Below are 20,907 nucleotides of genomic sequence, written 5' to 3'. Positions count from 1 at the left end.
AGAAAGGCCCTTTTGCAACTAGTGTTGATTTTGACAGCAAATCTTGATTTAGTTGTATTTTTATTTTCATTTATTTCTATGTTAGTCATCTGAAAGGTTTTAGTCAGCTAAATGTCCAGTTGATTTAGTGGAATAAAATGTATTTTGGAAGGCCTTGATGGTGTCGTAGTGCCAGATTTTATACCTTGTTTGCATGCTGAAAAAAACATGTCAAGCTGCAACGCGTTGTGAGCTTGAAGATCCGCTATTCTCTGAGCACAACACCCGAGCGCAGCCAAACATGAAATTACATGTTTGCTTTGAATCTGCTCAATGGAATCTTTCTATTGACAAGATCTGTAGACGGCGCCGTAGACTAACTAAAACTTCTGGTGAAATATTTTCTTTTCTGGCCCTAAAGTGCACTTAACTCTTTCAAAGCCACAGAGGTAGACTGGCGAGAATTATTAATTAGGCAACCAAGCCACAGACGAAGGTTGACGAGAATAGGCTATTTTTGTTATAAAACAACTCAAAATACATTATTTTTGCCGATTTAACAAACAGGTGTTTCATACAAAACACGTGCTTGCCTGCAGTGGCAGATCATGTGACTGAATGAAAACGCGGAAGTGCACGATCCATTCTGGGTCTGCCTTGTTGTTATTTTGGTTAGAATGGATTATACATAAAAACACACTTTCCTCCTCACCCGTAAGTCGGATTTTCATTCCGAAAAAAGATCTGAGCAGCTGGTGGCAACCCGGTTCCGATCGTAGCACATGCACGGAGCGCGTGCGTGGAGCGCCCGACACAAAAGTAGCTATTTGCTCATTTTGTTAGCATGGTTGTATGAGTGTAACTATGGTGGAATTTAGCGTCACCCAGGGTACTGAAAAGAATGGACAGAACAGATAGATGTGTAAACAGCATTTTCTTGTGGTCGTAAAAAAACACTGAAATGGGCTGGCATTGAAACTGTTAAGGTGGGGGGCTCAGAGTGTTCCCACTAAGGAAAGTAGGCGTAGGCATCTTAAAACCGTCTTTGTTTTGGTAGCGAAAGCGTATTTTTTATTTTTCCTAAAGACGAGAGCCTGAGCAGCATGGGCTGCCTCGGCTGTGAACGCAAGGGATCGTCGGTAACATCAGCGTTAAGGAGAACTCCTTCTAACTCTATGAACCAGAGCTAGTCTTCACTCATGTGTTATTGTATTGTGTGTTCTGTTGGTTTTCACTCATGTTATTGTGTGTGCGGTAGGTTTTAATTGCGACCGTAGGTCGCATTTACTATCAAACCCTGCACAAAGTGTCAGTCTGTCTGTCAGTCTGTCTGTCACACCTCACACATCACACTCTTGCCCTGCTCATATCTCCGCAACCATTGCCCCGATCCATGCCAAATTTTGCACACACGTTCCTTACCTGCCAAACTACAACCTCCAAGGACCCCCGGAGCTCCAGGGACCCCCAGGTCCCTGGGGGACCCCCAGATGTAAAAAATGACCAAATGTGCTAAACTGACCAAATGACCACCCCAACGGGGCTGCTCACGGGGAATTCCCGGGGACCACCCACTCCTGGTGCTCCAGAACGGATGCAAAAGTGGTGGCGCCCCCAGTGGAGGACCCCCTACACTGCAGCTCACATAAAATGCCGTAACTCCGGCTAGGAGCGACCGGGACAGCCGGGGCCGGTACCTATTCGTCCGCCTTGCCGGCGCGGAGACCCCACCCCTCATTTCTCACATGGCCCTCTTCTAGCGCCACCATGAGGCCGATTCTTGCAAAACACATTTTTGGACACTGCTCCTACAATTTCACTACACAGTATGTCTACACTCATGTCATCAACATGGATCAGGAAGATTTTGCCAAAACACATTTTTGCCCTATTTGTGGAGATAAGTGACCTACGGTCGCTTATCTCCCGATTAGGGAGTCTTACTGGTTGTATTGTGTGTTCTGTAGGATTCGCCCATGTCCAGATGCCTCACTACGGTCGTGGTAACGTGTTCTCCAGTCCTCCCTCCGTGCAGCAAGTCCAAGAACAGGACAGCTATAAGACCTACCTCAAACAACAGGTCAGCTATAAAACCTACCTCAAACAGCAGGTCAGCTATAATACCTATCCTCAAACAGCAGGTCAGCTATAATACCTATCCTCAAACAGCAGGTCAGCTATAATACCTATCCTCAAACAGCAGGTAGGAACACGATACAGGGTCCTCCTCCATACCTCAGTCTGTGAAGAGATAGAAGAGGGACCTTGCTGAAAACGCTTCCGTTTTGTCTTTGCAGCCGCGTACATACAGCATGTCCGTAAATCAAATGAAGTAAGCCTTGCCGAGCCATGAGGCCCATAGCATGAGTCTATCTCCTGTTTCTGTAGCCATGAGGCCCCTAGGGCAGGAGCCTGTCTCCAGTTTCTGTAGCGTGACACAGCTTGATGTTCAAGTACTGTACTCCTGGACATGATGCTAGTGTGTCACAGGGACTTACCCCCAATCTATCCTCGGGATCCAGGCATTTCAAAGAGAGAAGCCTGGGATATCGCCCCTGTAACTGTGGCTCACGTCATTTTAACAATTTTGCTGCCATTTTAAACATAGCTGTAGTAAGCAGCTGCCAAATTGTCCTTACCTTTTAACGTGGGCACGCGCACGCTTCGTGCACAATCTGTGCGCGACTCATCTAGTAGACTGTAGACTCGGTGACAAGCTTTCGAATAAAAAAACCCCCATTGAAATAGACATATCCGTTGCCACGCTGTATTCCTGCTTATCCGCCAGTGTTTACATGAAAAAGCATTGAAAAAAGCCAACTGTGCGCTATGGTAACAAGTGGACACGTTCGCGCACAAAACGCACAATATGTGCGGGGATCATAATCCAGGCGTGTAGAGACTGGATCAAAGTTTCCAAACGCAAAAATCCGATTGAAAAACGAGTGTTCCATCGCCGAGTAGCTTTCTCCTCTGTTACACTGTAAACCAACGGAGGCGGGACTATGGCCCAGGCTGAGACCGGATACGGAAAGCTAGATCCGGTCCAGACCGGAAATGACCGGATACAGTTAGGGGGGCGGGCCTAAAGAGCCAGAATCAGCGAAAATTTGCGATAATACTTTTAATCCTTTCATAATGATTAAAGCTAATTAAACTTCCGGGTTCGACGGGCATGGCACCGCGGTACAGCGGGAAATCTACGGTTTCTACGGGCATCGCCCAGAATGAGTTAATTGTACTGTATATAAAATATATGTAGCCGTTCAGATATCTTATTTTACATCAGTATTGTTCATGTGAACTGGTTTGTTTAGGCTTATCCATTATAATTATAAAATCGCTATGATTTATCACTGGTTTTCCACGGCGGATCACTTCCTCATTTACTCAAAGCGCGCAGCAGCAGGAGTCATGTCACGACGCCGGTGAGATCTGCCCGGGGCATAGAATGTCCGCGCTAGGTTAGACTACCCCCAATCCAATCCAACCCTTGATGCTGAGTGCCAAGCAGGGAGGCACTGGGTCCCATTTCTCATAATCTTTGCTATGACCTGGCCGGGGATCGAACCCCGACCCCGACAGGGCGGACACTCTAACCACAAGGCCACTGTATAGCTTGCTGCTTAGAAGAAATGGGAATTCAAAAATAAATGTTAAAGTTAAGATACATTTTAAAATATATTTTCGTCGCGTGGGCAGGTCTGTATGTACAGTATGTAATGATGTGGGTTCTCAGATACAGGAGAAGCGTCTGTATGGATGTAATGATGTTTTGCAGGCACATAGACATCAAAGGGGGCTTGAGCCCCTGCCCTTTTATCAGTCTGTAAAAAGTGCCCTCTCCAGACCATGAATGCAGTTTTTATTGTGGTGAAAGAAATGCAAATTCCCTCTTTCCATGCCATACCTGAAGGCATCTTATGGTGAAAGAATTGCCCTCTCTGTGTAGAAATCCATGCCTTTACGCCACATCTCCAGTATTGACTTGATAATGCTTAGTTTAGTGTGTTTAGTATCATGCACTGAAAATTAGCCGACCTCCAAGCTCACAACGCGACGAGGTCTGCTATTTTCCTCCAAAAGGCCCTTTTTAGACATTTAATAATAATAAATTAATACATTTTATTTATAACATGCTTTACATTCTTGCAAATCTCAAAGTGCTACAAAGCAGAAAACTAAAAACAGGCAGAGAAAAACAGCAAATAAAACAACATATAGGCAACCAGTCCACAAAGGACATCAACATATAGGACCCAGCTTAACTTGACTAATAGGTTGGATAAAACTAAGCTAAAACAGGGCATAGACTAAGTTAAAAAGGTGTGTCTTTAGTCCATTTTTAAAAGCATCAGTGGACTGTGGAGCTCTCAGGTGCTCAGGGAGGGCGTTCCACAGGCTTGGGGCTGTGAAGCTGAAGGCCCGGTCACCCATGGTGCGGAGGTTGGTGTCAGGGGTCAGGAGAAGGTTTGTGTTTGAGGAGCGGAGGCTTCGAGTGTCTGGTTTTCGGTGTAGCAGTTCTTTGAGGTAGGGGGGGGCATTGCCGTAAATGCACTGATGTGTGAGTAGGGAGATCTTGTATTGAATCCTGAAGGAGATGGGGAGCCAGTGAAGTGAACGGAGGATGGGTGTGATGTGATCATATTTACGCACCCTCATCAGGATCCTAGCAGCGCTGTTTTGGATGTACTGGAGCCTTTGGAGGCTCTTGCTAGGGATCCTGATGAGGAGTGCGTTGCAGTATTCCAGCCTGGAGGAGATGAAGGCGTGGATGAAGCCGCTATCTCTCTTAACATTCTCTGTGCTTCCCTGATGTTCTGGGGTTCGTCGGCAGGCCTCAGAGGAGAGGGAGCGAGCCCTCCTCATATCGTCACATCCCTCCCTAACGTAACAATGTTTTATCTCTCAGATCGAGGAGAAGCGCCGCCAGGCCTCAGAGGAGAGAGAGCGAGCCCTCCTCATATCGTCACATCCCTCCCTAACGTAACAATGTTTTATCTCTCAGATCGAGGAGAAGCGCCGCCAGGCCTCAGAGGAGAGAGAGCGAGCCCTCCTCATATCGTCACATCCCTCCCTAACGTAACAATGTTTTATCTCTCAGATCGAGGAGAAGCGCCGCCAGGCCTCAGAGGAGAGAGAGCGAGCCCTCCTCATATCGTCCCATCCCTCCCTAACGTAACGATGTTCTCTCCTCAGATCGAGGAGAAGCGCCGGCAGGCCTCAGAGGAGAGGGAGCGAGCTCGCCTGGAGGAGGAGAAGGAGGAGAGGAGGCTCCAGGAGCAGAGAGCTCGCATCCAGCAGGAGTTCACTGAGGAGCAGGAGAAGAAGAAACGCAAGGAGATGGAGGTACCCGTGTGTGTGTGTGTGTGTGTGTGTGTGTGTGTGTGTGTGTGTGTGTGTGTGTGTGTGTGTGTGTGTGTGTGTGTGTGTGTGTGTGTGTGTGTGTGTGTGTGTGTGTGTGTGTGTAATGTCCCCGACATTTGGGGACCCCCCTGGGGGTCCCGACCCACAGGTTGAGAACCACTGCTCTACCCAGAGAAGGCGTGCAGACCTGTCAGGCCTGTGCAAATCGGCCCTGTTAGACATGCACAGGCCTGGTTTGCATTGAGTGTTACGTCAACCCAGAACCCATATAAGCTTTTATTAAAGGTGTTTTCAGACACCAAGAGACAGCGACATACAGAGACAGCAAGGCAGAGAGAGACGGGCGATTACACACAGAGAGAGAGCGTTCTACAGCAGTTAACCGCAGCCAGCATCTAACTCTGTGGCTCAACCAACACTTTGCGGCTATCGTCGACCTCGGAGAGGATTCGTAGGCAAGGGGGATCAACAAGGAGGACAGGTCGCGAGACGGGCGACAAGACAGAGTTAGACAGCGTTCTACAGCAGTTAACCACAGCCAGCATTTAAACTCCCGGGAGCTCAACCAACACTTTGCGGCTAGCGTCGCCTCGGAGAGGAATCGTCTCTCTTTTTAAAAAAGCAGCCAAGGAGACAAACACCAAACCGCGGTCATGTCGGACAGGAAGGCGGTCATCAAGAACGCCCACATGTCGGAGGACATGCAACAGGACGCGGTGGAGTGCGCCACGCAGGCCCTGGAGAAGTTCAACATCGAGAAGGACATCGCTGAGTACATCAAGAAGGAGTTCGACAAGAAGTACGCGCCCACCTGGCACTGCATCGTGGGCACCAACTTCGGCAGCTACGTGACCCGCGAGATGATCATCTACTTCTACCTGGGACAGGTGGCCATCCTGCTGTTCAAGATCGGCTGAGGCCAGCGGTTCTCTAAAAGTGGATTCCAGGGGATTCTGTGTGTTCCTTTAGGGCAGGGGTCTTCAACAGGGGGTCCGGGACCCCTAGGGGGTCCTCAGAGTTACTACAGGGGGTCCTCCAAATCTTTGTGATAGACGGCTATTTTCTGCAAAGTGCTTTGGAGGGGGAAAAGAGCAGACTAAGTACGGTGAAAGGTCAAGTTAAGTATTGATGGTTCAAGTGGTTAAATATCTGAAAACACACATTGACATGAATCCAAATACACTGTTGATCGTGCTGTCAAACAATGAAACTATATCTATGAACAGATTGTGGGGGTTCCTGCTTCATCTCTCTCTCAACTAAGGGGTCCTTGGCCTGAAAACGTTGAAGACCCCTGCTTTAGGGGTGTCTAAACTGACCCATATGAGTCTCAAACTTTCAAATGTCAAGGTCTTCCCTTAACTCTGACAGTGGAACCAAATGAACCCGGTTCCATTTGTACACTGTCAGAGTTGAGGGAGGACCTTGACATTTTAAAGTTTGAGAAACACTGGGATGAGGCCAGAGGAGTGGGTCGCCATTCTACGGTTCAAGATCAGCTGAGGAGAGAGGAGCAGGTTCTCAAACCTTTTGTCATGGCAGCCAAGGACCCCCAGGTTTGATATGTGTTGAGGACCCCCGTTTGACACAGTTTTCATCTCTGGGACCCTATAGCCTGGGATCGCGTCCAATTTCAGGCTTACCAAATGAACCCCCCTGATGCGGCCTAGTTTTTGTACTGTACAGTATATGCATCTTTTAGTCGACTGGCAAGACTACACTCAAGCATTTAAATAGGGATTGGGGAAACAAACGGAGGGAACCAAAACAAAGGGACGCCACTTCTTCTGCTTGTTTCCAGTTTAGGCCACACCTAGACCGGATCACACGGAGCCAGGAGCTCCTCTGAGGTGGAAAGACTGGTGATGCGAGGTTACTGGGACCCCCACCGTAGAGTGTGCAAAATGGAATGAAATGAGACCCCATAAGGGTCCATCCATTTTGTTTACTGGTAAATGGTGTATTTGTATATTTGTTTAGCACCTTTATCCAAGGCTTCTCTTTACAGAGATTGTGCATTGCATTCACACACATTCATACAGTGATGGCAGAGGAAACCATGCAAGGCACCAACCTGCTCACCGGGAGCAGTTAGGGCTTCAGAGTCTTGCTCAAGGACTCTTCCACACTAACTCTGGGTTCTGAGACCCCAGAACTCTACCCCACTGCCACTGCCGCCCCAGTTACAGATCTAAAACAGTACATTTGAACCTCTAGTGGTCCCTGGACCCGTCCTTGAGAACCAGTGAGTTACGGCAGCGATTCCTAAAAGGTGTACAGAATCCCAAGGTAGATGTGGTTTCAGCCTGGTGCCCCTGCTATGCCCGGGGCATCTTTTATAGGTGTGTTTTTAGTATTCTTATTATTAAAGTCAGGACCATCGGGTACGCATGCCCCTCGTTTATAAGCAATACCCTTTGTATCCAGGTGCAGTACCCATTATCACAGACCTTAGCAGTCTATGATAGCAGTAGTTTGATGAAGTATCAAGTATCTACGTAAAAGACACAGAGACAGTGAGACAGTCTGATAGATCCAGAGATCCCCATATATGGGCATAAAAGGGACAGACAGACAGACAGACAGATTCAGTTATTTCTAGACATCTGCCCTTGGAGGTTTAATCCAACAGACAGTTAGTTCTTGGGATATGCGAGGGAAAGAGACACAGATTCTGTGCCTTTATAAATATTTATACTAGTGCTTGCCAGGGGGGATGGCGGCGACCCATGGACAGTACAGATGGAGTTATGGCGGTATCAGTGATGTCTGTTATCAATGAGTTTGTGCACTGTTTAGTATCAGTGATGTCAGCATGCGGGTTCCAGACAGACTGACAGACGGACGGACAGACATTCGGTTGATTAATAGTTAGATAATTCATTTTTTTCCACAGTGTTTATTCTGGAACGAGGGTCACTGACATGGGGGGAATACTGCAATGTGCTTTACCCAGGGGGTTCTGGGGGGTTCGGGGGGCTTAATACCGTACAACTCAAGGGGTAAGGATCTGGCTTGTAAGTTGAGACAATATAGGAAGAGAGAGTTGATTTGAACGGCTGCTAGTTTAGCTGTTTCCCCAGTGCTTGAGTCAGGAACAATAACTAACTATTCAAGTGGATGCTGAACTGTGCACTTGATTTTATTACCTTGATAAACATTATCATAAATACTTAATGCTTCCAGTAGCTTAGTTAATCATCCATTGATTTTAAAACACATGGGACCATCATTTAACAAAACCCCATATCATGGTGATTGAAGGACTTTTTAAAGTAGTAGCATTTATTGACCCAACTCTGCGGGACATTTTCAGGACAGGCTGTAGAAAGATGGCAGCATGCACGCGCTTGCCAAATAGGCTTCATTTACTGCCTGTAGAGCATAATGGGGGTACCACCACCGTAAATTCATTTTTTACAGTCCATGGTACAAGCCCTCAGCCGGTGTCTTGGAGAAGATCGTGTCATTTTCAGGGTATAATTAAGTGACTGGACACTCAGTGGTTTTAATCCACCATCGTGACAAAGATGAAGAACTTTTTTGTTGTTTATTTTTTTTTTGTTTTAACATTTCAGCCTTAGTTTCATTGGGTTAGGGTTGCAGTGCGATGCACTCCTATTCAGTTCTCTTGTTTTTGAGCGGTGCTAGAAGCTCCTACATTTGGCTCTCTCTGTTTGTTCTGTTTCTGTCCGGACTGTCATTGGTCAACTGGTGTCTGTCTGTCCAGCCAGGATTACATTGGCCAAACATCGCAGGTGCTTCATGAAATTAACTCATAAATAGCATCATTTTTTTGTTTAGTTTTGTATGGCATGGCTCTGTAGGAGCCTGTCTGTCTGTCTGTCTGTCTGTCTGTCTGTCTGTCTGTCTGTCTGTCTGTCTGTGAGTCTGCAGATCACATATATTCACATATATTTGAAATATTCAGCTTTGATTTGATTCAATGAGGATCAGGAGGTAATCGTGTCCATTATATTGGACAATATAATTCATATACCACTAATATTGATATGAATAAACCTTATAGTAACATACAGTACAATGGAAAGTCCATTGAACACAGGGGGGAACTTGAACTTTTCCGTTAACAGAAAAGTTAACAGAAAAAAAAATAAACGTGGACAAGAACAATAGTCTGGTTGCTATAGGCAACTCATAATAATGATATGTACTGTAGGTGCATGATTATTCACTAGCAATAGATATGATATTCACCATACAATATAATATAGTATGGTATGGTATGTAAGTATATATAGGGGTATTCCATACTGTATCAGATACACTGAAGAAGGCTGATAGCCGAAACATTTGTTTCTCATCTTGACATGTAATAACAAAAACAAAAAGGCAACTCTTGCCACTGTGTGCGATCCATCCTCCAATGAATACGTGTTGATCTAAAAGGACACCGCACCAGTCGAGTCAGAGCGCGGCGGTAACCAAAAAGTCTATTCATTATCCAAACTGGACAATTTATTTTCCTGCATGATTCTATGACCTCAATGTGCACCTTTGTGCACCATCGATGGCCGGATCTGATCGTAAATTTGAATTCTATAATTTTTCGAAAGTAATTTAAAACCTGGCACAGCTCGAGAATGAGAAGAATAAATAAAGCTGGCAGTATTAACCCATTAACACATTATGACGCAATATTTTATGCTTTAAATATAAAAAATAGCAGATATACAAGCTCACAGTGCGGCACCGAGTGCCGCGCTGCGAGCTTGTAGATCTGCTATTTTTGAAAAATCGTGAAAATTAGAATTTTGACCCGATTCTATAAGTGTCTTTTGAATCCTTCTAAGATTTTTGGGAAAAAACCTATGTTTCTATGTCAGCAATCTGGCCAGCCATCGTCAAAGAAAAGGTCCTTTTCACTTAAATGGAGCTCAGTTAGTCTGTTCTTGAGAGACTACTATGTCAGTGGTGCTCAAACGTTTTCATGTGAAGGACCCCCAAAATGATATTTATTTGGCCACGGACCACCATTTCAAAATATCTAGTTTCAGGGACCACCCAGAAGCAAAATTTGAGTTACAAACGTTCGCTTTGAAAATACATATATTCAAAGATTTGCACACATTTTCATGACTTTTTCAAAAATAGCAGATCTACAAGCTCGCAGCGCAGCACTCGGTGCCGCGCTGTGAGCTTGTATATCTGCTATTTTTCACTGGTTAAAGCATTCAATAATTCTATGCCTAAATGGGTTAATAAAGAAAAGACAATCAAATCATCAAAAAATCTATCATGTTCTCACAGTAACGATGTCTCTCTCTCTCTCTCTCTCTGTGTCTCTCTCCTCTCGGTCAGCAAAAGGCTAAGAACGAGGAGCTGGTTCGCCTGGCGGAGGAGAGGAGGAGAGAGGAGCAGAGGAAGAGGAGGGAGGAGGAGGACAAGGAGAACGATGACATGAGGAGGCAGTATGAGAAGGAGAGACAGGCCCGCTTAGAGGAGGTACCGTACACACCAGGGATGGAACCATGTGAACACTTCACGTCATAGTGTTTTGGAGAAAATCATTGAGTTCAGGTTCAGTTTTTGTCACTCACAGGGACATGCTGGGCCCCTGATTCAGCCCGGGAAAAAGAGTTGTAGAGGCCCTCATTGCGCGCTATAGAGAGAGAGATCTCTCTCTATAGCGCTGCTGCTACTCAAAGATTTGCCATTTCAGATCATGACAAGTGACAAGCCAGTGGGCCAATTACATGAGTTATATTTCGTCGTTGTTGGGTGGAAACCTTCAGGCCCGGATTGACAGTAGGGAACGGGGGGACGAATCCCCCTGGCCTGGTGAGCAAATGTGGCCTGGGTGGGTGTATATGATTCCCTCTCAGATTTTGGGTCCCACTCCGGCCCTACCACTCAGTCCAAACAATCATAACAGCTAGTTAATAGGCCTAGATAAAATATATCATGTCATGTGCTGCTGCTACTTTAATGACAATTGTTACATGATGGTTAATAGGCTAGATGCTGCTAGGCTAGGCCTACTCTGCCAGCCAGCCAGCCAGCCTGTAGACATTGTACTATGGAATACGTTTTTGGCCATGTTTCCTAAAGGTGGATATACCAGTGCTGGGGCTTCAGCAGGACAGCCCAGTGCTAGCTCAGGTATGATAGTCTGGATGTTATCATTCTAAAAACACCCCAAATAAGTCCTTTTACAGTCATGTTTATGTCGGAGGTATTGGTATTCAATTCATTCATGGACATTGTTAGGACAGAATATAGGACAGAAGGACAAACTATGGTGAGGATAGAGAAAGATTAGAGAACAGAAAAGTACTGGAATGTAGGACTGTGTGGGGCATGGTGGTTGTTTAATAGAGTGTTGTTGTGTGACTGTCATTTTAATAGTGTTGTTGTGTGACTGTCATTTTAATAGTGTTGTTGTGTGACTGTCATTTTAATAGTGTTATTGTGTGACTCAACATATCCATAGTCCATACAGGTACAGATACAATGAAATGCTTGTGCCAGGAGCATCTCAGCCTTATTACACAAAGACATGGTCACAGTGACCGACAGGAGTGTGGACCCACATACCATGCAGGCCACACAAGACAAGTCCCAACAACGACAATACCATACAGTATAACAGTGTACAGTTTAAAAATGCATACAGTGCCCATGTTTACCTACGTTTCACTTTAATCCTTTCGTTGAGCAACCTGACTGCCTGGGCAAAAAAACTATTACTGAAACGAGTGGTGTGCGATTTGATGCTCTGGTAACGTTTTTTGGATGGGAGGAGTGAGAACAGGGGATGGGCGGGATGGCTGCTATCTTTCATTCTGAGTTCTGAGTCTTTTTCTTGCAGCGTGTGGTATAGATTGTATGGAGCGTGGTATAGATTGTATGGAGCGTGGTATAGATTGTATGGAGTGTGGTATAGATTGTATGGAGTGTGGTATAGATTGTATGGAGTGTGGTATAGATTGTATGGAGTGTGGTATAGATTGTATGGAGTGTGGTATAGATTGTATGGAGTGTGGTATAGATTGTATGGAGTGTGGTATAGATTGTATGGAGTGTGGTATAGATTGTATGGAGTGTGGTATAGATTGTATGGAGTGTGGTATAGATTGTATGGAGTGTGGTATAGATTGTATGGAGTGTGGTATAGATTGTATGGAGTGTGGTATAGATTGTATGGAGTGTGGTATAGATTGTATGGAGTGTGGTATAGATTGTATGGAGTGTGGTATAGATTGTATGGAGTGTGGTATAGATTGTATGGAGCGTGGTATAGATTGTATGGAGCGTGGTATAGATTGTATGGAGCGTGGTATAGATTGTATGGAGCGTGGTATAGATTGTATGGAGTGTGGTATAGATTGTATGGAGTGTGGTATAGATTGTATGGAGTGTGGTATAGATTGTATGGAGTGTGGTATAGATTGTATGGAGTGTGGTATAGATTGTATGGAGTGTGGTATAGATTGTATGGAGTGTGGTATAGATTGTATGGAGTGTGGTATAGATTGTATGGAGTGTGGTATAGATTGTATGGAGTGTGGTATAGATTGTATGGAGTGTGGTATAGATTGTATGGAGTGTGGTATAGATTGTATGGAGTGTGGTATAGATTGTATGGAGTGTGGTATAGATTGTATGGAGTGTGGTATAGATTGTATGGAGTGTGGTATAGATTGTATGGAGTGTGGTATAGATTGTATGGAGTGTGGTATAGATTGTATGGAGTGTGGTATAGATTGTATGGAGTGTGGTATAGATTGTATGGAGTGTGGTATAGATTGTATGGAGTGTGGTATAGATTCTATGGAGTGTGGTATAGATTCTATGGAGTGTGGTATAGATTGTATGGAGTGTGGTATAGATTGTATGGAGTGTGGTATAGATTGTATGGAGTGTGGTATAGATTGTATGGAGTGTGGTATAGATTGTATGGAGTGTGGTATAGATTGTATGGAGTGTGGTATAGATTGTATGGAGTGTGGTATAGATTGTATGGAGCGTGGTATAGATTGTATGGAGCGTGGTATAGATTGTATGGAGCGTGGTATAGATTGTATGGAGCGTGGTATAGATTGTATGGAGCGTGGTATAGATTGTATGGAGCGTGGTATAGATTGTATGGAGCGTGGTATAGATTGTATGGAGCGTGGTATAGATTGTATGGAGCGTGGTATAGATTGTATGGAGTGTGGTATAGATTGTATGGAGTGTGGTATAGATTGTATGGAGTGTGGTATAGATTGTATGGAGTGTGGTATAGATTGTATGGAGTGTGGTATAGATTGTATGGAGTGTGGTATAGATTGTATGGAGCGTGGTATAGATTGTATGGAGCGTGGTATAGATTGTATGGAGCGTGGTATAGATTGTATGGAGCGTGGTATAGATTGTATGGAGCGTGGTATAGATTGTATGGAGCGTGGTATAGATTGTATGGAGTGTGGTATAGATTGTATGGAGTGTGGTATAGATTGTATGGAGTGTGGTATAGATTGTATGGAGTGTGGTATAGATTGTATGGAGTGTGGTATAGATTGTATGGAGTGTGGTATAGATTGTATGGAGTGTGGTATAGATTGTATGGAGTGTGGTATAGATTGTATGGAGTGTGGTATAGATTGTATGGAGTGTGGTATAGATTGTATGGAGTGTGGTATAGATTGTATGGAGTGTGGTATAGATTGTATGGAGTGTGGTATAGATTGTATGGAGTGTGGTATAGATTGTATGGAGTGTGGTATAGATTGTATGGAGTGTGGTATAGATTGTATGGAGTGTGGTATAGATTGTATGGAGTGTGGTATAGATCGTATGGAGTGTGGTATAGATCGTATGGAGTGTGGTATAGATCGTATGGAGTGTGGTATAGATCGTATGGAGTGTGGTATAGATCGTATGGAGTGTGGTATAGATCGTATGGAGTGTGGTATAGATTGTATGGAGTGTGGTATAGATTGTATGGAGTGTGGTATAGATTGTATGGAGTGTGGTATAGATTGTATGGAGTGTGGTATAGATTGTATGGAGTGTGGTATAGATTGTATGGAGTGTGGTATAGATTGTATGGAGAGTGGTATAGATTGTATGGAGAGTGGTATAGATTGTATGGAGAGTGGTATAGATTGTATGGAGAGTGGTATAGATTGTATGGAGAGTGGTATAGATTGTATGGAGTGTGGTATAGATTGTATGGAGTGTGGTATAGATTGTATGGAGTGTGGTATAGATTGTATGGAGTGTGGTATAGATTGTATGGAGAGTGGTATAGATTGTATGGAGAGTGGTATAGATTGTATGGAGAGTGGTATAGATTGTATGGAGAGTGGTATAGATTGTATGGAGAGTGGTATAGATTGTATGGAGAGTGGTATAGATTGTATGGAGTGTGGTATAGATTGTATGGAGTGTGGTATAGATTGTATGGAGTGTGGTATAGATTGTATGGAGTGTGGTATAGATTGTATGGAGTGTGGTATAGATTGTATGGAGTGTGGTATAGATTGTATGGAGTGTGGTATAGATTGTATGGAGTGTGGTATAGATTGTATGGAGTGTGGTATAGATTGTATGGAGTGTGGTATAGATTGTATGGAGTGTGGTATAGATTGTATGGAGTGTGGTATAGATTGTATGGAGTGTGGTATAGATTGTATGGAGTGTGGTATAGATTGTATGGAGTGTGGTATAGATTGTATGGAGTGTGGTATAGATTGTATGGAGTGTGGTATAGATTGTATGGAGTGTGGTATAGATTGTATGGAGTGTGGTATAGATTGTATAGAGTGTGGTATAGATTGTATGGAGTGTGGTATAGATTGTATGGAGTGTGGTATAGATTGTATAGAGTGTGGTATAGATTGTATAGAGTGTGGTATATATTGTATGGAGTGTGGTATATATTGTATGGAGTGTGGTATAGATTGTATGGAGTGTGGTATAGATTGTATGGAGTGTGGTATAGATTGTATGGAGTGTGGTATAGATTGTATGGAGTGTGGTATAGATTGTATGGAGTGTGGTATAGATTGTATGGAGTGTGGTATAGATTGTATAGAGTGTGGTATAGATTGTATAGAGTGTGGTATAGATTGTATGGAGTGTGGTATAGATTGTATGGAGTGTGGTATAGATTGTATGGAGTGTGGTATAGATTGTATGGAGTGTGGTATAGATTGTATGGAGTGTGGTATAGATTGTATGGAGTGTGGTATAGATTGTATGGAGTGTGGTATAGATTGTATGGAGTGTGGTATAGATTGTATGGAGTGTGGTATAGATTGTATAGAGTGTGGTATAGATTGTATAGAGTGTGGTATATATTGTATGGAGTGTGGTATATATTGTATGGAGTGTGGTATAGATTGTATGGAGTGTGGTATAGATTGTATGGAGTGTGGTATAGATTGTATGGAGTGTGGTATAGATTGTATGGAGTGTGGTATAGATTGTATGGAGTGTGGTATAGATTGTATGGAGTGTGGTATAGATTGTATGGAGTGTGGTATAGATTGTATGGAGTGTGGTATAGATTGTATGGAGTGTGGTATAGATTGTATGGAGTGTGGTATAGATTGTATGGAGTGTGGTATAGATTGTATGGAGTGTGGTATAGATTGTATGGAGTGTGGTATAGATTGTATGGAGTGTGGTATAGATTGTATGGAGTGTGGTATAGATTGTATGGAGTGTGGTATAGATTGTATGGAGTGTGGTATAGATTGTATAGAGTGTGGTATAGATTGTATAGAGTGTGGTATAGATTGTATGGAGTGTGGTATAGATTGTATGGAGTGTGGTATAGATTGTATGGAGCTGTGGTATAGATTGTATGGAGTGTGGTATAGATTGTATGGAGTGTGGTATAGATTGTATGGAGCGTGGTATAGATTGTATGGAGCGTGGTATAGATTGTATGGAGTGTGGTATAGATTGTATGGAGTGTGGTATAGATTGTATGGAGTGTGGTATAGATTGTATGGAGTGTGGTATAGATTGTATGGAGTGTGGTATAGATTGTATGGAGTGTGGTATAGATTGTATGGAGTGTGGTATAGATTGTATGGAGTGTGGTATAGATTGTATAGAGTGTGGTATAGATTGTATAGAGTGTGGTATAGATTGTATGGAGTGTGGTATAGATTGTATGGAGTGTGGTATAGATTGTATGGAGCTGTGGTATAGATTGTATGGAGTGTGGTATAGATTGTATGGAGTGTGGTATAGATTGTATGGAGTGTGGTATAGATTGTATGGAGTGTGGTATAGATTGTATAGAGTGTGGTATAGATTGTATAGAGTGTGGTATAGATTGTATAGAGTGTGGTATAGATTGTATAGAGTGTGGTATAGATTGTATGGAGTGTGGTATAGATTGTATGGAGTGTGGTATAGATTGTATGGAGCTGTGGTATAGATTGTATGGAGTGTGGTATAGATTGTATGGAGTGTGGTATAGATTGTATGGAGCTGTGGTATAGATTGTATGGAGTGTGGTATAGATTGTATGGAGTGTGGTATAGATTGTATGGAGCTGTGGCAATCCGATAATTTTAGCAGCTCTCTTCACAATCCTCTGCAGCTGTTTACAGTCCTGGACAGTCAAGTTACCAAACCACACTGTGATGCAACCTGTCAGAACACTTTCTATGGTGCAGCGATAGAAATTCACAAGAGGCTTGGTGCTCAAGCCAAATCTCTTGAGGCGCCTCAGAAAGTTCAGGTCCTAGTGACGTGGTAGCAGGTCTCTTATGGACAGTGCATTGTGCGAGTTTGACGTACAACACATCATTCAACATTTAGCTTCCAGTCCTTTGTTTTTCCCTTGCATGGAGCCAGTCCTGTCCGCCAACACAGCTCTATGCTGCCCTATTGGCTTATAATGAATCAGAAACAGAGAGACGTACAGTTTGATATGACGTTGTCAGGTAAGAAATGGAATTGAAAAAGAAATCCCCAAAATGTTGTCAGATACTTGTTTCAGCGCATGTCTACTTCTGTCTCATCTGATAGAGTTCTAAATCAGTGCTCCGGGGTCCCAATCCGGGGACCCCCAGGGGTCCTTAATGGTATTGGGACCATGTGACGTTATATCCATTTGTACAAGCTGCTATTTTTGAATTTTGTTGACGCTCGTTAACGTTATATATATCAAGGCAATTATGGTTCTGAACTCATTTTCTGTTTCGGACAAAGATTTTCCATTTGGTCCTGAAAACGCAGCTTATCAATTAACCGGTTGATCGAGCGATAGAGTTATCAACAATCAATGAATGAATTGATCGATAATTTGCATCCCTAACTTTGAATCCATGCTGTGTGCGTGTGTGCGTGCGTGCGTGCGTGCGTGCGTGCGTGTGTGTGTGTGTGTGTGTGTATACAGGTGAACAGGGAACCCTCTCCCCCCATCCCCACCCTACAGAGGAGACCTGGGGTCCGACAGACTCCGAGACCACCTAGTACACACTCTCTCAGCGGACAGCCCCCACCTAGCACCCACTCCCCCAGACCCCCTAGCACACACCTACCCAGCACACACACCTCCCCGAGACCCCCACCTAGCAGCACACACAGCCAGATGTCCTCTGTACCGCTGTCTGTAAGTACACACACACACACACACACACACACACACACACACACACACACACACACACACACATACACCCTCTTTAATAGTCTAATTATGTCCACATAAGAGATACAATACAAGGACACACATATTCCAAGGTGCTGTAAGTAATGTACAGTCAGCTAATTCTGGACAAATACCCATTACCCACACACCATGCAAGGGTACAAATAACAACGTCTTAGCCCTATTTGGCAGCTACCAATAGTAGAGGAGATTGCACAGGATTTTGCAAGCCGTTTAGCTGCTTTTTTTGGCATCCCAAGTTGTTGGAAGCCTCTTACAACCAACCTATGTACTGTACATGTCCAAGGCTGCCAAAGATGAACATGAGCCTCCCTTTACAACCAATTTAAGTTGATTGATTGATTACTGTATTAGTAATCAATTAGTAATCATTCCTAACAGTGCAGCAGTACAATTAGGGATGGGTATCTTCTGCGATACTTTTAATGGTATCGATCGCATGACGTCGATACTATCGAGTATCGGTTCACGTAAAAACGAACGATACCTCGTTTCAATACTCTTGAACGCACCCCTGGTCGGTCGCATCTGTAACAGTTGGGAGAGAGTTTAATGACTGCTTTAGTAGGCTACACTTGTTACTGTGGAATGCTGCGCATTCATGTGCGCTGTGCGGTATGTGTATATTCTATTGTAGACAAACAATAGAATTAATTATACAATAGCAGCCATAACAGCAATAGTAGTCACGTCAACTACTCTACTACTAGGCCTACTTGACATGAAAATGGCTGAATAACTGGCTTAATAACCTATTTTGGTGTGTAAAATAGCCCATAGAAAAAGGCAAATAATAGGCTTAATTATAATAATAATAAATAAAAAGTATAAAAAATGTTATCGAAAAGGGTATCGTATCGATTCCCAGGTATCGAAAAAGGTATCGTATATCGATTCAAAAGTGAACGATACCTATCCCTAAGTACACAACAAATAATGTTAAAAGGATGACACTGAGGGCTCGTTTCTGTTGTGGTCCCACTGTATGTATTCATTTCATCAACATTTCAGCGCCTGAGACCCCTGGAGGTTGTCTTTAGCGAGGTGAAACGCAGACTAGGAGAGAAAGTAGAGCGAGCTGAGGGAAAGACATCTCACCTGCTCACCTGGAATCTCCTTCAGTCTGAGCTGGAGGTGGTGGTTTTGACCTACAGTCTCTCAAGCCTGAGTCATACGACGGTGTCCCATACCAAAACATAGACAATAACAATACACAAGCTTGCAGATCAGCCTATATCCATCACTCTCCGGATTGGCTGAAACTGGTATCCTGTCCGGAAGATATCTTTTCTGTTTACTAATGAGCTGGAGAGACACGGAGACCGCTGTTACTGAACAGACACTTAGTTTTGATTACTAGCACAATATAAAGCTGTTTAACACTTGATTTAATAATTAAATATCACATACTTTATCACACCTTTTTAACTTATCACTGGTGTATTGGACAGCCTCCAAAACTCGTCAAAATTGTCATGGCTGTGGGTGAGTTAACACTTGGGTGACTGAAAATAAAAATCACACCCGTGTGAACTGAGCGGTGGTTCTCCCCCCCCCCCCCCCCCCCCCGTGTGTGTGTGTGTGTGTGTGTGTGTGTGTGTGGCCTGGACAACTGCGCCCCTCCCTTAACATGTGTGGTCAGAAAAGGTACTACACAGGCTTGAGGCTACATACAGACCCACCCACATACAAACAAACAAACAAACAAACATACCTACACACACGGCCACGCTATGGAGACGGTGTGACCACCGCTCAAAAACTACCACTACGCCTGCATTTATCGTTCATTTTGACCGTTAGATTCTCTCCCTTTTGGCCCAGGAGCGCAACACTTCCTCCCCCTGCTGCCAGCGGGGGTTCTATTGTCTTCAGAATTTGAATTAGCATTTCAATTGACCTCTCAAAAACTCTCGCTTTCAATGTTAACTTCATGGTTTAGCAGGAAAAAAACAGGCTTGGGAAAATGACACTAAGTTTGTAGCATGATCTTACTTTTAATGTCACTGGTTTAATTTCGTATCGCTTCGCAGCGCAGCCCAGCATCCGCGCCGAGGCCTTTGTATTATAGCAGAGTGTTGAGTTTTGAAAGTCATTTTAAAACAGTTCGGTTTTGCATGCAGGAATAAATCAATGATCAGCGTCTTTGCGCACAGTGCGCCATGCAGTTTGAGTGGTTATAGACACGTTTGTTTATCCAGAAACAAAAAAAAAAGAAATCTTTTATGGCTTTGTTTTATTTACGATTTGGGAGATTCAAGGCAAGGTTATGTGATGTCCCGACATCACGCACGCATGCATGCATGAGAGAGAGAGAGAGATATGCCTTGCGCTGTATATATAGGAACGAACGCATGCATGGTTCGATCGTGGACGTGGTATAAAAAAGTATTAAAAAAAGACGTGGAGAGAGAGGCAGGTTCCTTTCATGTGGGAGAAAGAGAGCGAAAAATGAAACCAAATGGACCTGTATGGTTCCATTTGGCTTAGTTTTGTTCATTGACAATATAGGGTATTTTGTTACACAAATAGCCAATCTTCTACAAGCTCACAACGCCATACGAAGCGAAGTAAAAGAATTACGCCTTCATATGTCCCGATTTTCATTCGTATTAGCTATTATTAGACAACTCACAAAACCAGCCAATGAATCATGTTTAGGTAATGTGATGTCCCGACATCACGCATGCATGCAGAGAGGGAGGGGAAAGAGAAAGAAAGGGAGCGCTCTCGATAGTTAAATATATATATAATAAATAAGGTTCCATTTGCGCAAACTGGGCTCGGGAGAAAGAGAGAGAGGGAACGGTGTAGCAGAGATAGACAGAGCGAGGCAGAGAAATTATGAGAGAGAAAGAGAGAGAGAGAGATAATTCACATTCTCTTCACTCTGTAAAATGTTCACGTAGTGTTTT

At 43.7% G+C, this 20,907-nt stretch overlaps 2 protein-coding genes across 2 annotated transcripts in view; both read left to right on the top strand.

Annotated features, from left to right (window-relative positions):
- LOC308286177 (centrosome and spindle pole-associated protein 1-like) overlaps positions 1-20,907 on the top strand; it is a gene marked incomplete at its 3' end in the record, with an annotated part of 53,030 nt that overhangs the window by 23,363 nt on the left and 8,760 nt on the right. The window contains exons 15-18 of the mRNA XM_080727133.1: positions 1,947-2,059; positions 5,179-5,328; positions 10,669-10,812; positions 17,717-17,932. Of these exons, the coding sequence (XP_080583259.1) occupies positions 1,947-2,059; positions 5,179-5,328; positions 10,669-10,812; positions 17,717-17,932 (623 nt within the window). The remainder of the gene's footprint in view (positions 1-1,946; positions 2,060-5,178; positions 5,329-10,668; positions 10,813-17,716; positions 17,933-20,907) is intronic.
- LOC308284576 (dynein light chain 2, cytoplasmic-like) lies at positions 6,000-6,263 on the top strand (the record flags this gene model as incomplete). Its single annotated transcript, XM_080725236.1, has 1 exon — positions 6,000-6,263. One exon carries the CDS (start codon positions 6,000-6,002, stop codon positions 6,261-6,263), a length of 264 nt encoding a protein of 87 aa, XP_080581362.1.

This window comes from Nannobrachium achirus, assembly GCF_963921795.1.
Source record: "Nannobrachium achirus genome assembly, chromosome: 5".
In the NCBI taxonomy this organism is placed as follows: domain Eukaryota; kingdom Metazoa; phylum Chordata; class Actinopteri; order Myctophiformes; family Myctophidae; genus Nannobrachium; species Nannobrachium achirus.
The sequence above is the reverse complement of the archived record's forward strand: the minus strand, read 5'-3'. Positions and strand labels throughout refer to the sequence as shown.